This window comes from Monodon monoceros, unplaced genomic scaffold (genome assembly GCF_005190385.1).
Source record: "Monodon monoceros isolate NGI ecotype Baffin Bay Population unplaced genomic scaffold, NGI_Narwhal_1 Super_Scaffold_18, whole genome shotgun sequence".
In the NCBI taxonomy this organism is placed as follows: Eukaryota; Metazoa; Chordata; class Mammalia; order Artiodactyla; family Monodontidae; genus Monodon; species Monodon monoceros.
The window spans coordinates 97,470,096-97,486,982 of NW_021703774.1; the positions used below are offsets into that span (position 1 = coordinate 97,470,096).

The 16,887-nt window shown below is 38.7% G+C and overlaps 1 protein-coding gene across 1 annotated transcript; it reads right to left on the reverse strand.

Moving 5' to 3' along the window:
• Window positions 1-15,954: 15,954 nt before the first annotated feature.
• On the reverse strand, window positions 15,955-16,680 carry LOC114899990 (pyridoxal phosphate phosphatase PHOSPHO2-like). The gene is given in 1 exon segment (XM_029231203.1): window positions 15,955-16,680. A coding segment is annotated over 1 exon segment (726 nt).
• Between the last annotated feature and the right edge of the window lie 207 nt (window positions 16,681-16,887).

Sequence of the window (16,887 nt, forward strand, 5' to 3'; positions counted from 1 at the left end):
ACATAGATATTATTATTCCCACTTTCAGATAAAAAAATTGAGACTTAAAGAAATGAAGTAACTTGCCAAGGTGACAAGTATAAATGATAAAATTAAAACTAGATCTGTCTGACTCCATCATATATGCTTTTTTAAAATTTTTTTTATTGAAATAGAGTTGATTTACAATGTTGTGTTAGTTTCAGGTGTACAGCAAAGTGATTCAGATATACATACATATATATCTTTTTTTTTATTCTTTTCCTTTATAGGTTATTACAAAATACTGAGTATAGTTCCCTGTGGTATACAGTAGGTCTTTGTTGTTTATCTCTTTTATATATAGTAGTATATATATGCTAACATGTACACATCATACATGCTCTTCATGAATATACTATTTTCTCTCAGGGCATTTGAAAGGTTTCTGTTGATCAACAAATGTATTATTTACCTTCTACTGTGTGCTACTGCAACAGTCTACCAACAAATCTTGTTGGCTCTAAGCTCTTCCCTCTCTAGCCCCTTATCCATCCAGCCATCAAAACAGTGTCTCCCAAGGAGTGATTCCAAAACCACCTGCATCTGAATCACCTGGATGCCTGTTAAGACTACTGCTCCCAGACCCATCTCAGAGATACTGATCTGAATCACTTGCAACACTCCAGTTGACTTTCAGAACCACTATGTCAATACAGTATCTGTTCACAATCTTCAAATGGTTTCCCCAAACTGTAATACTACTGAGTGTGGTAGGCTAAATAATGACCTCCCAAAGATGTCCACATACTAATCTCTGAAATCTGTGAATATGTAACTTTATAAGGCAAAAGGGACTCTGCAGATATGATTAAGTTAGGGGTCTTACGATGGGGAGGTTATTATCTGGAATTATCCAGGTGGGCCCAAAGTAATCACTAGGGTCATTATAAGTGAGAAGTAGAAGGGTCAGAGTCAGAGAAAGTAAGTAACAACAGAATGATGGGGGTAGGGGGACACAGAGCACAAGCCAAGGAAGGCAGGCATCCTCTAGAAGCTGGAAAAGGCAAGGAAACAGATTCCTCACTAGAGCCTCCAGAAGAAACACAGAACTGCAGACCCATTTTAGACTTTTTACCTTCAGACTGTAAGAGAATACATTTGTTGCTTTAAGCCACTACATTTGTGGTAATTTGTTACAGCAACAAAGGAAGCAATACAGTGTTCAAAGTCCTCTGTAGGTCCTCCATGAGCCAACTCCTACTTAGCTCACCCCTTCATCCTTCTCATCACTCCACCTTGAACTTATGCTCCAGTAATGCTGAACCACATCCAATGCTCCAAATATGTCAAGCCCCTTAATACCACACTTGCACATTTTCTTCCCCCAAACTTGTCAGCTTGAGGAACACCAATTTATTCTTAGAAAGAAGCCCATGTGATGTCACTCCTTAATAGCTATAGATGAAACAAATCATTTTATCCTCTGCAGTGGAACTTGGAAAAAAACACTATCTATCTATACACATACATACACACACTGCTGTTTGCCTTATATTCTGCTATAAATATCTCAATCCAACAACTACAACCCATTCATCTTTATATCCCCAGGCCCATCCGCAGTGCCTGGTCCAGGGTAAATGCTCCATGAAAGTTACTTGAATTGAACTAAACCATAGTATTTGCCTGGAAAGCTATAGATATACTCCCAAATGCTGCCTTTAATGAAAGCATTTAAGAAAGTCCTGTTTTATAACCTCCCTCAGATCCTACATCACTGCTCTTTTCCCACATATCCTCAGTGGTAACAAATTCCTATCCTTTTTAAAGGTTTGGACTTGGGAGGTAAAAAACAAATACTATACAAAGATACCTACTAACCAAGGAGGATAATCAAGCTGTAAAGTATTATTTTAGATCAAAATGAGTCAGAACTATCAAATGCACATGGCTCATAAACTAGATCTGATGACTCTGTGGACATACAAGTTCTGGTATTTTAGTTTTTTAAAGCCTATGAAGAATTTATGATTATATTATCAAAGTATATTGTTCCCCTAAAATATCCAAAAACATGACTCTTATACAAAATAAAATGAAGCCATGTGAAAAAATGTATCGTGCTCATAAATTAACAAAGAAAACAGTAAGATGGTAAACTAACTTAAAGAGCAACAGTAGAAATTTTATAAAGAAATGATAAAGAATATTAAAATAAGATGGTTAAATTAGATACAAACTGGTTGAGTCCTCTAAGGCACTAAATCAAAACGTTTTGGTTACCTTACCTGCTGAACAAAAATAATTTCCATCAAAACTAGATACAAATGTATGAGTCAAAATATAACTTCACATAGTTCAAGCCCTCAATTAATAGTAGATAATGTAGGGGCTTCCCTGGTGGCACAGTGGTTAAGAATCCACCTGCCAATGCAGGGGACACGGGTTCAAGCCCTGGTCCAGGAAGTCACACATGCCTCAGAGCAACTAGGCCCGTGCACCACAACTACTGAGCCTGTGCTCTAGAGCCCGTGAGCCACAACTACTGAGCCCGCGTGCCACAACTACTGAAGCCCAAGCGCCTAGAGCCCGTGCTCTGCAACAAGAAGCCACTGCAATGAGAAGCCCGCGCACCACAACGAAGAGTAGCCCCCACTCGCCACAACTAGAGAAAGCCCGCGCGCAGCAACAAAGACCCAATGCAGCCAAAATTAAAATAAATGTTTAAATAATAGTAGATAGTGTATAAAATTAATAAACAGAAACCTCAATTAAACTGAGTCAGGAGACCAGAAGGGGAGCTCTCATACCCTGCGACAATAGCAGAGCCCAGCAGGAAGAAGAAAGACTCTTCTTTTTTCCTTGCAAGGATTCAGCCAATGAAAAGCCATGGACTCTGTTTACTGTAGCCCTCCCAACTTCCTTTTCTCCTCTATAAAAGAACTCTCTTTCCCTTGCAGTGGGGGACTTGCACATGGCTTGCCATGACTGCAGACTCTGAATTGCAATTCTCTGCTGATTCCAAAGAAACCCATTTTTGCCAGAGAAATATCTGGCAGTCTATCTGTTTCAGGCCATCAATAACAAATCAATGAATGATACATTCTCAGAAAAGTAAATAAACCTAGAATGGATATGTAATTATCCTCTTAATTTAAAATCTAATTTACAGATTTTTGATAATTTTTCTTAATATTAAAAAAAGTTACAAAGATGGCATGTAACTGGTACCACAAAACTTCAAGGGAAATATAGATCACTGGGGAAATCTGGAACTGGGCCCTGAAAGAGGAAGAGGAGAAGCAGACACCGGTAGACTTTAAGTTTTATTTTCTAATACATTAGGACCAAATTTCTCTCCAAAGACATGACCCTAATATTTTTCATAAAAAAAATCAAAAGAAATTTAGAAATTCACTTTACTTTTGCAGAACATGCCTATTTTGAAAATTAACCTGTGATTGTACAATAGTTCCTGTTCCCATACTGTGAATCCAGAATTTTCTTCTGCGTTCAGTCCCGCTCCCTTGGGTCTTCATCACCTATACTATCCCCTATATACCTCCCACCCTTTTCTCCCCACACTGCCCCTGTACTTCAACTGCACCAAACAACTTTTCACTGTCCACACATGACATGGCCTCTCTTTACCATTGAGCTAGTGTGTGTGTGTGTGTGTGTGTGTGTGTGTGTGTGTGCACGCGCATGCACGCATGTGCACATGGTCTGGCTATAAGAAACTCTAGAAGAAATGCTACTTGAACAGTAGAGAAGCGATCAAGTAGACTGCAACACTGAAATGAAGCTCCAGGGAAGTGAAGATAGAAGACACAAAAGAACGATTGAAATGAGGTGTAGGAGGAAGTAAAATACTGGAGAGTAATAACTCAAATAGATGTATAGGATGTAAATAATGATTATCGTCAGGCTGTTATCCACACAGTGGAACTCAGAGTAGGAAAACAGGGTTGCTCAGCAGTGAACTTGTATACTCCCCTCCTACTCTACATGCTCTTTGTTCTATCTCTAATCTTCTGGATCTATCTCTAACTTTGATAATTATGATAAGATAGTCTTCTATTTGGTTGCCTTTTCAGTAACCACAAAGTCACAGGGATAGCCTTTTGACAGTATTTGCTTATAGCTTTTGAAAAACTATGAGTGTGGACAACTATTCATTGCCCTCTTATGGATTCATTCAAATTAGATTCATTAAGTATGAACTCTGAGAAAATAATGTTAACTGTGTTTATAATTAACCATGTAAATAAATAAAGTGCATTAATATTTTATTAAGGACTATTACGATCTGCTAAAATGGTAGAAACTATACTTCATTTAGCTTAGAATATTACAGTTTTCTGCATTCATGTTTGCTGTCTCTCCCACTCAGTTATAATATAGTTATATAAGTTTGAGGATAACAAAATTTCTTATTTTTGTATTCCCACTGTGGACTTCAAGGTCTGAGGACATAGTAGGAACATGCAGGAATTGACAGTTGAAGGAATGCTACATAAATGGGGTAAGTAGGAGATTCTAGGAGAGCCACACCTATATATTAGAATTTAGAGTCAATATAAATATTGATAGGAACATGTTAATTAAGGGTACCAGAATATGCCACTCCAAAATATGCCACTTTGGTATATGAATTATTTTGAGTTAAAGGCAACTCAGAACCAGCAAATACAGGTAAAGCTGTTTAGCTTCCCCTAACTGCCTAAAAATAAAGTATAAATTTCTTTTTTTGTAAAGGAAATTTACATTTATAAAGAAAGCTTCCATTTGTAAAATGTCTAGGAAGAGAGCTATTGCTGGAGATAATTCTTATCACCTGAAACACTCTTATCTGCATAAGGAGGTAAACCCTTATTTACCATATACTTCCTCCTCTCACCTTTCCTTAACTCACTTCGGCTGCCCAGAAGCCCAAAACCCACTTCTTTGTTTAGCCTAAGATGGTATATAAACATCAATCATCTGGCCACCTCCTGGAAACATATTTGTCTTTGTGAACTCCTGTGCATATGTATGTAATTAAAACTGGTTTCCTCTTGTGAATCTGTCTTTCATCAGTTTGATTCGTGAGCCCCAGCCACTGAACCTAGGAATAGAGAGGGAAAAAATATTTCTTCCCCTACACTGTAGCTGGGAAAGAGTAGGGGATAAGAGAAGAGGAAGCAAAGTTGGAACAGGAAAAGGAAAATTTATATCAGTACAAGTCAAGAGTAATAGCATATAATACAATGTCACAATGATGATGAGTAAGAGAACTGACAAAAACAAAAATTACATATAAGTACCAAAGAATACAAGGAAATTTCCTAATCGAAGTCCAAATACCTAGAAGGAAAATGAAACATTCGATTTTCCAAATATGTATTAAGCATATCCTATATCCTAAAAGAAATTTGCTGGATGCCAAAGGTGAAAAAAGAATTAGCATTGTTGAGCACCCACATGCTAGAATTTATTTGGAATATCTCTTATTTGATATTTCATTTAAAGATAAACAAGACCCTGTCTCTGGATTTAAGAACTCAACAGCTAGTGTAAGAAACAGACCTGGTCACAGGTAGAAGGCAGAAAACAGTTAAGTGTAGCATAGGGAGCACAAGAAGAAAAGAAATCAATTGCAACTTGAAAGTTAGGAAAAGAATTCATGGAAGAGAGTACATTTGAGCAGAAATTGAAGATAGAACAAGTGCAGTGGCCATTTGCCCAAACAAAGAGCCAGCAGCACAGATATGAGTTAACATAGACCTGAGGATACAGCAGACCAGGAGAAGTGCACAGAACCTCAGCACAGGAGGGGCCTCAGCTGCCTTCCCAGTTTTACTGTGCTCAGAGCCAGTTCTGGAAGAATCTGCACTGGAGTCTTGGTGGTAACCATAAACTACAGGTTGAGGGATGGACAGGGAAGGGGAGAAAAAATTGCCACCCCAAAATGTGTCTCTTTGGCACGAGGACTCATTTAGGTTGATTATTTTAAAGACCAAAAGACCAAAAGAAAAATCATTTAGGTTGATTTAGGTTGATTATTTTAAAGACCAAAAGACCAAAAGAAAAATCTCTGTGACCTTCACCCTAACTACCTAAAGAATGTTGATAGAGGACCTATTCCGGGAAGGAAGTCATCAGCATAGATAAATACAGTTCGAACTAAGCTAGCCAGGAAGAAACCTAGCAAAGTCTGTTTGTTAAAATTCCACTATGTGTCCCATTGTCTCTGCATGACCCAGCAAACATTTGTTTACCAAACATTTACTCTTCCTTCTCCATGTCAATCCCCTTCTTCCTTTTTGAAGTCCCAAGCCACTACCCCAACACCATCTTTTGTCTTTAGCTGAAGATGGTAGTTAAGTGAGGGTTTCAGCCATTTTGGGTGAGCTACTCAGTTTTCCTGGGTCTCTCCCATGTATGCATGTTTTTAAACTTTTGTGTGAATTTCTCCTGTTAATCTGTCTCACGCCAATTTAATTCTTAGACCAGCCAGAAGAACCTAGTAGGGTAGAGGAAAATTTCTTCCTCCCTGACAACAGTAAATGATGTTCTTTGATTTTCAAAATCTTTTGGAAAATAGAACTGCTTTAAAAACATATTCAGGGCTTCCCTGGTGGCGCAGTGGTTGAGAGTCCGCCTGCCGATTCAGGGGACATGGGTTCGTGCCCCAGTCTGGGAGGATCCCACATGTCAAGGAGCGGCTGGGCCCGTGAGCCATGGCCGCTGAGCCTGCGCGTCCGGAGCCTGTGCTCCGCAATGGTAGAGGCCACAACAGTGAGAGGCCCACGTACCACAAAAAAAAAAAAATTCAAAATCCCAACACATAGAAGAGACAAAAGTGGAGTGGCTCTGAGAGAAGCAGAACAATAGTGCAGGCAATCTTCAATCTCTTCCCATTCTCTCCACTTCCCACTAACTTGGCTCAGCAAAAAAAAAAAAAAAAAAAACCTCTGAAGCCTTTTCATACTTTTTTTTTCTACTTCCATAACAGATTTTAACAAAGTAAAGCAAGACTATATCATCTCAAATTTTGTTTGCCAGGTCTATGATCTCTCATGAAAATGTGTCAGAAGTTGTCAATCACTTTGGAAGTGAAAAGTTCAACCAGATAACATATTGCTGGGTTCTTTTTCTTTTTCCTTTTTTTTTTTTTTTTAATTCATTGGAATGCTCTAAAAATCATTCTTCTATTTCACAAGCATCTGTGATGGAGCAAAAGTACTGAGTTCTGTCAAGTTCACATGAAAGGGAAATTCACAGAAGTCAACACTTCCAACCCATGCAAATGATCTTGATGGAGAAATTGACAAGATTTACTGAGGGCTGCATCCTGACTCCTACTCTCATCAAGCCATGGAAGCATGAAGGCTGAAGCCCTGCTGTCTGTCATTAAACTAATTGGGAAACTTGGGAAGGTGTACAGGGGCAAGAGCAGGAGCAGAAGTAAAAAAAAAAAAAAGTAAGACAGGATAAAAGATCAATTTTAAAGTCATTACTTCTTAACAAGGAACACAGCTATTACTCTGAACCCCAAATCAGGGATGTGATAGTCAAAAAGACAAAAGAATAGCAGGGTAAATTGTTGAAACAAATCTCTCTGTAGTGGATAGTAAAAATCTCATTGCAATTCAACAGATAAATGGCAATTAAGTAGTTTCTGTTAAATGTTTATTGTTCACCTTTTATGTGGGTGGCCTTTTAAGTGATTTTCTTTTTAAAGGAAAGGGAAAGTTTGTTCTCTTCAGCATTTGAACTAAACATGATGCAAATGCATGCAACCATCAATTTTAAAATAATAATCATCTTGATTTTCTAAGCGGATAAACCAACTGCTATACACCACTTCCTTTTCAGGCTATTGTTTGCTTGGCTTATCACAGTTAACTATTGCACTGTGACTCTGCATGAAGACGGTAATGTAATTAAATCCTATTAACACATCAGGAATAAAGCCCTTTAATGGGCACACAAGACTTTGAGAGGCGGCTCGTTCCTGAGCAGATTTAATATCCTTAAATTAAGCAAGTGTGAATGGGAAGATGAATCTTATTAAAAACTTAAATCTGATTATATTTGAAAATTATTGGTTTCTTAATGTAATAAATTATCCAATACAGACTAGAACAAATAATATGTCCTAGCTTCACATAACTCCACTCTATAACAAGTGACAAAAGAAATTATGTGTGACGGTGGGGCAAAAAGAAAGGTCTTTTTATAAAAGTCATTTTGCATAATGAAATACCTAAATCATTTTAATAAACATTTGGGGGGGGGGAAACGTGCAAATGACACAGTTGGAGAGGGAATCATTTACCCTATTCAGAAAGGGAATGTGGAAATAGTGATGCTAATGTTTTTTTTTAAATTGCCATTCTGGCCAATTTGTTGTAAATTCTGAAAAGAAAAGCTGCGGCTTATGTTGTTGGTAGCGAATTCCTTCTCCAGAAGGCGAGTGCAAATGCAAGCCATCTGCCAGACATTCTGCTGAGAAAGCTGGAGTCTCCAACAATGGGCCAACAGGCTCTGCATACTAACACACACTCTCACTCCGCAGGCAGAAAAGTTTGCATTTTCCCCAAAGGTATACTTTGCGTTGCCTCCTTTCCCATCATCATGGGGACCACCAGGCACCCACCCACTCTCCCCCAATCCAACTGGCACCAGTCAGGCTTCCACATGATTAGTCTGATGATGTGCGCAAGGAGAACCCCCCAGAGAAGCGTTTTCTGTTGAAACTGAAGCAGGAACGCAAGAACTGTTAAATGATTTAACCAGACAAATGGTTCACAGTGTGCGTTTCTTAACTTAATCCTATTTTAGTAAAACCTGGCGTTGCCCATTGCACTACACGTTGGAACACTGTGTGGGTTTTATCCTTTTATAACTGGACCCTTTGGGAGGGCTGGGGAACACTGTCCTCAGCTCATCTGAAAGCCGCCATCTCACCAGCAGATGGGTGTACTCAACAGAACGCACCGGGCAGGCAGGCACTGTGGGAGCCATCATGTCTGAAACCAGGGTCTGCTCCCATACTTGCAAGTAATTCTTCCCGCTCCACTGGAATGCTCAGTTATTTGGTAAGTGTGCCCAAATGGCTCATTCAACAACATGATGAAACATTTAAAATATTGTTTGGTATGCGGTGATGGGGCAGAGGGAGAGATGCTCTCCAGTGAAAAGCCATCATAGGAACTCCAACTTCACTTCACCCCGGATCTGGCCCCTGCCAGCTTTCATATCCAGTCTCTTCTTGCTGATTACCATGCTCCCTCAGGCCTCTTGCTGGAGGTTCCTCAGACTTGCCAGACTGTATCTTATCTTCCAGCCTGTGTACAGCTGCTATCACTACCTAGAAAGCCTTCTCCAAAACTCCTCTGCTCACACATCATCTCGGCAGGGGTCTCGTTTGTGTTCCAGAGTCAGACTTCCAGGTTCAAATCCCAGCTCCCTCACCTACTAGTTGTGTGGCTGTGGATAAGTTGCTTAACTTCTCCAGGCCTCAGGTGACTCAGTTGTAAGATGAGCATAATAATAATATAACCTACACCAAAGACTAACTAGGATGAGACTATGCTTTTAGCATAGTATGTAGGATAACATGTGTTCAACAGATGTTAATTATGATTATCATCTCTTTTGTAGAACCTCAAGGCTCTTGTTTGCCACTCCCTCTCTCTCACCATCTAATATTATTCTTTTTTTTGTATGACCATGTGCTTCTGCACAGGTACATGCTTATGCTGTTGCATTCATCACACACTTTAACTAGGCACTTGTATCTGTCTTTTCTACTAGATTATAAGTTCCTTAAGAACTTGTTCTTATCTTTGTATGTACAAGGCTTAATATAGTACCAGGCACATAATAATTGCTTAATAAATATTTATTAACTGAATACAAGAATTAATGAATAAATGAGTTTAGTAAGAGCTGGATTAAGCATATAATCAAAGATAGGGAGGAGGTAAATGTTTCCCACCATAACTAGAGCAAGATGGCTAGAGAAGGCTAGAAAAAGGACTTTCAGGTGTTGAGGAACTAGAACTTTTAGTACATTGCTGGGAGAGGGTAAATTGCCTCAATTTACACTCAAATTAATATTCAATTTAGCAGTATCTAATAAAGCAAAATATATGCCTACCCTATGGCCCAGCAATGCCACTATTTAATATGTAACCATTGGAAATGAATGAATATATTCACAAAAAGACATGTAGAATGCTGTTCACAGCAACTTGATTCACAGTAGCCTCAAATTTGAAATAACACAAATACCCATCAGCAGGGGAGTGAATTAAAAATGACTATGGCACATTTATACAATGAAATAAATACTATTCTCAAATTTTTAAAAAAGGGATACTGATATAGGCAACAATAAGAATGAATCCCCAAAATATTATGTTGAGCAAAAGAAGCCAAACACATGAAAGTATGCATTACATGATTCCATTTATATTAAGTTCAAGAACAAAGGTAATCCATGGCAGCAAAAGTCAGAATAGCGGTTACCTCAAGGGGGAGCTTTCTGGGGTGACGGATATGTTCTACATCTTGATCTGAATGGTGGTTACACAGGTACATACATTTGTAAAAATTAATTGAGCAATACACGTCAGGTTTGTGCACTTTAGTATGTATAAATTATACCTGCAAAAAAATTGCAGTAATTGGTACAACCTTTCTGGAGTGCTGTCTGGCCATGTATGTCAAAAGCATCCCAAAACCACTGACCCAGAAATCACACTTCTAGGAATTTATCCAAAGAAAATAATTAAACAAATGCACCAAGATACCTGTATGAGGATATCTAACAACTTAATAATTATAATAGCATAACTGAAAATAATATAAGCATTTAATAGTGTGGAAAATCACACAAAAGTTTAATAACATGTATACATGGGAGAGACCCAGGAAAACTCAGTAACTCACCCAAAAGGCTGAAAGCCTCACCTTAAATACCATCCTCAGCTAAAGACAAAAGAGGAAGTTGGGAGTTATTGTTTGGAAGTTCAAAGGGGAAGAAGGGAATTAACATAGAGATGGAAAAGCAAATGTTTGCAGGGGCCATGCAGAGACTATGGGACCCAGGAGTTTTAACAAACAGACTTTGCTAGGTTCTTCCCTGTCTACACATCTAGTTCACACAATAGTTATCTATGGTGATGGCGCCCTTCTGGAACAGGTCTTCTATCTACACTCTTTAGCAGCTAGGGGGAAGGTCAAAGTTTCTTCCTGAGTCTTTTGAGTCTTGAATTGTTTTCAGCTCAAGACAATTAGTATGCCAAAGAGACATTTTGGGGTGGCAAATTTTGTTCCCCTACAAAATACTAGGCAGACATTAAAAAAGAAGATGTAGGTCTACAATTACTGTCGAGCGAGGATAACCCCAAAATATTATTCAGTGAAAAAAACCAGATTACAGAGTAATATTTTGGTATGATCTTACTTTGGTAACACACACACACATATATATGTATATATGTATGTATATATTTGCCCAGGAAAACTTAGTATACACAAGAAAGTGTATACAAGAAACTCCAAGTATACACAACAAAGTAACACAGTGGTTCTTTCTGGATGGGATTTCAAATAATTTGTTGTTTTGTTTTTGTCTCTTGCTTTTTCATTTTTTTTCTTTTTTTATTTTACTATGGCCATTTGTCAGTTGTGAAATGTAAATAAACACATAGATACATGATAGCTGGATACATACAAATGTGTGTGTGCAGACATCCATTCAGTAGAAATAAGCCAATGAGACCTAAGGCCATATATGATAAAAGAAGGCTGCATTCTCTTTAAATAAAAAGTTCCCCTTCATAAGGAAAAGAGACTACAGGTCCACCCTCTGTAAGACAAAAGTAAGTCCTGCTTGCCTGACAAAAACAGGAGCAAACCCTGATAGACACCATTTTAAAAGACTTGCTATTCTGGAAAGGCTCAAATAGGAGACTGGCTCTATTTGAGCCCCCTTAGGTACCATGTTTAAGTACCCCATGACCTGCTAGAATCCAAAAAGAAGAGTATCCACTTAGACCCCTAAATTTTACTCAGATAATCAGTCAGATCTCCCCAATTCAAGAATGCTGTTTTTAGGGCTTCCCTGGTGGCGCAGTGGTTGGGAGTCTGCCTGCTAATGCAGGGGACACGGGTTCGAGCCCTGGTCTGGGTGGATCCCACATGCCACGGAGCAACTGGGCCCGTGAGCCACAACTACTGAGCCTGCGCGTCTGGAGCCTGTGCTCCACAACAAGAGAGGCCGCGATAGTGAGGGGCCCGCGCACCGTGATGAAGAGTGGCCCCCGCTCGCCACAACTGGAGAAAGCCCTCGCACAGAAACAAAGACCCCACACAGCAAAAATAAATAAATAATTAATAAACTCCTATTCCCAACATCTAAAAAAAAAAAAAAAAGAATGTGGTTTTTATATACATACTAAATATTTTTTTAATTGATATAGTTGATTTAACAGTATTATGTTAGTTTCAGGTGTACAGCAAAGTGATTCAGTTATATACTTATATATATATTCTTTTCTTATACTTTTTCACAGGTTGTTACAAGATACTGAATATAGCTCCTGTGCTATACAGTAAATCTTTATTGTTTATCTATTTTATATATGGTAATATGTACCTGTTAATCCCAGACTCCTTATTTATCCCTCCCCCGCTCCCTTCCCTTTCAGTAACCATGTTTGTTTTCAATATCTGTGAGTTTGTTTCTGCTTTGTAAATAAACTCATTTGTACTATTTTTTTATATTCCTCATATAAGGGATATCATATAATATTTGTCTTTCTCTGTTTGACTTCACTTAGCATGATAATCTCTAGGTCCATCCACGTTTCTGCAAGTGACATTATTTCATTCTTTCTTTCTTTTATGGCTGAATAATATTCCATTTTATATATATATATATATATATATATATATATATATATATACATACATACATACCACATCTTCTTTATCCATTTGTCAATGGACACCTAGGTTGTTTCCACGTTTTGGCTATTGTGAATAGCGCTGCTATGAACACTGGGGTGCATGTATCTTGTTTTGTTTTGTTTTTTTAAATAAATTTATTTATTTTTGGCTGTGTTGGGTCTTCGTTTCTGTGCGAGGGCTTTCTCCAGTTGCGGCAAGCGGGGGCCACTCTTCATCGCGGTGCGCGGGCCTCTCACTATGGCGGCCTCTCTTGTTGCGGAGCACAGGCTCCAGATGCGCAGGCACAGTAGTTGTGGCTCACGGGCCTAGTTGCTCTGCGTCATGTGGGATCTTCCCAGACCAGGGCTTGAACCCGTGTCCCCTGCATTGGCAGGCAGATTCCCAACCACTGCGACACCAGGGAAGCCCCTGCATGTATCTTTTTGAATTAGAGTTTTCATCTTTTCCAGATATACGCCCCGGAGTGGGATTGGTGGCTCATGTGGTCACTCTATTTTTAGCTTTTTAAGGGACCTCCATACTGTTCTCCATAATGGCTGCACCAATTTACATTCCCGCCAAGTGTAGGAGGGTTCCCTTTTCTTCACACCCTCTATAGCATTTATTATTTGTAGACTAATTATGGCCATTCTGATCAGTGTGAGGTGATACCTCATTGTACTTTTGATTTGCATTTCTCTAATAATTAACGATGTGGAGCATCTTTTCATGTGTCTGTTGGCCATCTGTATGTCTTCTTTGGAGAAATGTCTATTTAGGTTTTCTGCCCATTTTTTGATTGGGTTTGTTTGTTTTTATTTTGATATTGAGCTGTATGAGCTGTTTGTATATTTTAGAAATTAAGCCCTTGTCAGTCGCATCGCTTGCAAGTATTTTCTCCCAGTGTATAGGTTGTCTTTTCATCTTGTTTACAGTTTCCTTTGCTGTGCAAAAACTTCTAGGTTTGATTAGGTCCCATTTGTTTATTTCTGCTTTCATTTCTTTTGCCTTGGGAGATTAATCTAAGAAATATTGCTACAATTTATGTCAGAGAATGTCGTGCCTATGTTCTCTTCTAGGAATTTTACGGTGTCAGGTCTTATATTTAAGTCTTTAAGCCATTTTGAGTTTATTTTTGTGTGTGGTGTGAGGGTGTGTTCTAATTTCATTGATTTACATGTGGCTGTCCAGCCTTCCCAACAACACTTGCTGAAGAGACCATCTTTTCTTCATTATAAATTCTTGCCTCATTTGTTAAAGATTAACTGACAGTAGGTGTGTGGATTTACTTCTGGGCTCTCTATTCTATTCTATTGATCCATATGTCTATTTTTGTGCTAATACCTATTGTTTTGGTGGTAAGTTAGGCTGTTTATTTGGGATTTTTCCTGTTTTTTGAGGAAGGCCTGCATTGCTATGAACTTCCCTCTTAGAACTGCTTTTGCTGCATCCCATAGATTTTGTATGGTTGTACTTTCATTGTCGTTATGTCTTGAGGATTTTTTAATTTCCTCTTTGATTTCATCACTGACCCACTGGTTTTTGATAGCATGTTGTTTAGTCTTCATGAAATCATTTCTTCTCATTTCTCTTTCTGTGGTTGATTTCTAGTTTCATGCCGTGTGGTCAGAAAAGATGCTTGAAATGATTTCTATCCTCTTAGATTTTTTGAGGCTTGTTTTGTATCCTTGTATGTGGTCTATCCTAGAGAATATTCCATGTGCACTTGAAAAAAAACGTGTATTCTGGGTTTGGGGTTTTTTTTTTGGATGTAGTGTCCTGTAGATATCAATTGTCTAACTGTTGTATTGTGTCATTTAGGATCTCTGTTGCCTTACTGATTTTCTGCCTGAAAGATCTGTCCATTGATGTCACTGGGGTGTTAAACTCTTCTACTATTATTGTATTCCCATCAATTTCTCCCTTTATGCCTGTTAGTATTTGCTTTATGTATTTAGGTGATCCTATATTGGGTACATATATTAACAAGTTGATATCTTCTTCTTTTTTTTTTTTGCGGTACATGGGCCTCTCACTGTTGTGGCCTCTCCCATTGCAGAGCACAGGCTCCAGACACGCAGGCTCAGCGGCCATGGCTCACAGGCCCAGCTGCTCCACGGCATGTGGGATCTTCCCAGACCGGGTCACAAACCCACGTCCCCTGCATCGGCGGGCAGGCTCTCAACCACTGCGCCACCAGGGAAGCCCGATATCTTCTTCTTGTATTGATCCTTTTATCATTATACAGTGTCTTTCTTTATCTTTCTTTATGGCTTTTGTTTTGAAGTCTATTTTGTCTAGTATGAGTATTGCTACCCCCACTTTCTTGTCATTTCCATTTGCATGAAATATCTTTTTTCATCCCCTCACTTTCAATCTATAAGTGTCTTTCACCCTAAAGCGGGTCTCCTTTAGGCAGCATATTGTAGGTTCTTGTTTTATTATCCAATCTCCCACTCTTTTGATCACAGCATTTAGTCCACTGACATTAAAGTAATTATCTACAAGTATGTACTTATTTCCTTTTTTTTTTTTTTTTTTTTGCGGTACGCGGGTCTCTCACTACTGTGGCCTCTCCCGTTGTGGAGCACAGGCTACAGACGTGCAGGCTCAGCGGCCATGGCTCACGGACCCAGCTGCTCTGCGGCATGTGGGATCCTCCCGGACCGGGGCACAAACCCATGTCCCCTGCATCAGCAGGCGGATTCCCAACCACTGTGCCACCAGGGAAGCCCCTTATTGCCTTTTGAAATCTGTTTTCCAGTTGATTTTGTATTTCTTCTTTGCTCCTTTCTTCTTTTTCTTTTTCCTTTTGTGGTTTGATGGTTTTCTTTTGTATTATGCTTGAGTTCCTTTCTTTCTGGTTTTATGGATCTGTTGTATGTTTTTGATTTGTGGTTACCCTGATTTTCAAGTATGTTAACCCATAACTATATCTACTTCCTTTAGACTGGTAGTCATATAAGCTCAAACACGTTCTAAAAGATCTACAATTTCTTAGTCCTCTTCCCCACATTTTGTGATTTTTTTTTAATTGCTGGTACATTACTCCTTTATTAGAAATTGTAAATGAGAAATTATTTCAACACCTGAAGACCAAGATACAACAGAAGACTCCATAGGCTCAAGATTTTGAGACATCCTAGAAAGAGTTTTCTGTAAAGTATATCCTTTCTGTGGCTGGGCAACATCATTCTTCTTTAAGAAGGTTACTGGGCAGACATCATTTCTGCCATCACCTATATAAACAATTCGTGTATAATTCACTCCTCATTGTAACTGTTTACCTACAAATTCTACCAAAACTACATTTTTGCAACGACTTTTGGGGCACCTAGTGCAAGAATGAGCATGATAATTTTCCACAGTGAGATGACCATTGCTATAAAAAGCTGCTGGATTTGTAAAGACTTTATCAAACACGTCATGAAAATTGGTAGCTTCTAAAACCCAATCTATGAAGCCTGAATTTGAATCTGAAATAATGATCCAGTCAAATTTATCCTTGTACTTTCTTATAAAGTTTAAAAGTTCCACCACCCCTGGAGTGAAAGGCATTGATATCATTGCTCTTTTCATTTCATCTTCTCTTACACCTTCATCTCCCAAATACTTGAAGACTCTGCCCATAAATTCTGTCCACAATCCTTTTTCATAAGAATCTTGTAGTTCAATAGGAAGCTCTTTCTCTGGAGCACACTGTACAATCCAGGTGTCACTATTATCATCTATGATTATATTGTCAAAGTCAAAAACCAACAAAATTTTCATGGCTCCAGAAACAGATTTAGGTTACCCCAATTTAGTATTTCCAAGACAATTAATCTTACTTCAGCATGGAGCTTCAGTTAAACAGTCATGACAATCTTCAGTTTTAAACACCAGCCAGTTTCTAACCAACATTACTCCTACTCTATATGCAAGGGAAAAAGTCTTCTGGTTCCAAGCAAAGGAATAGGGACTTCTTAACTCCAGGAT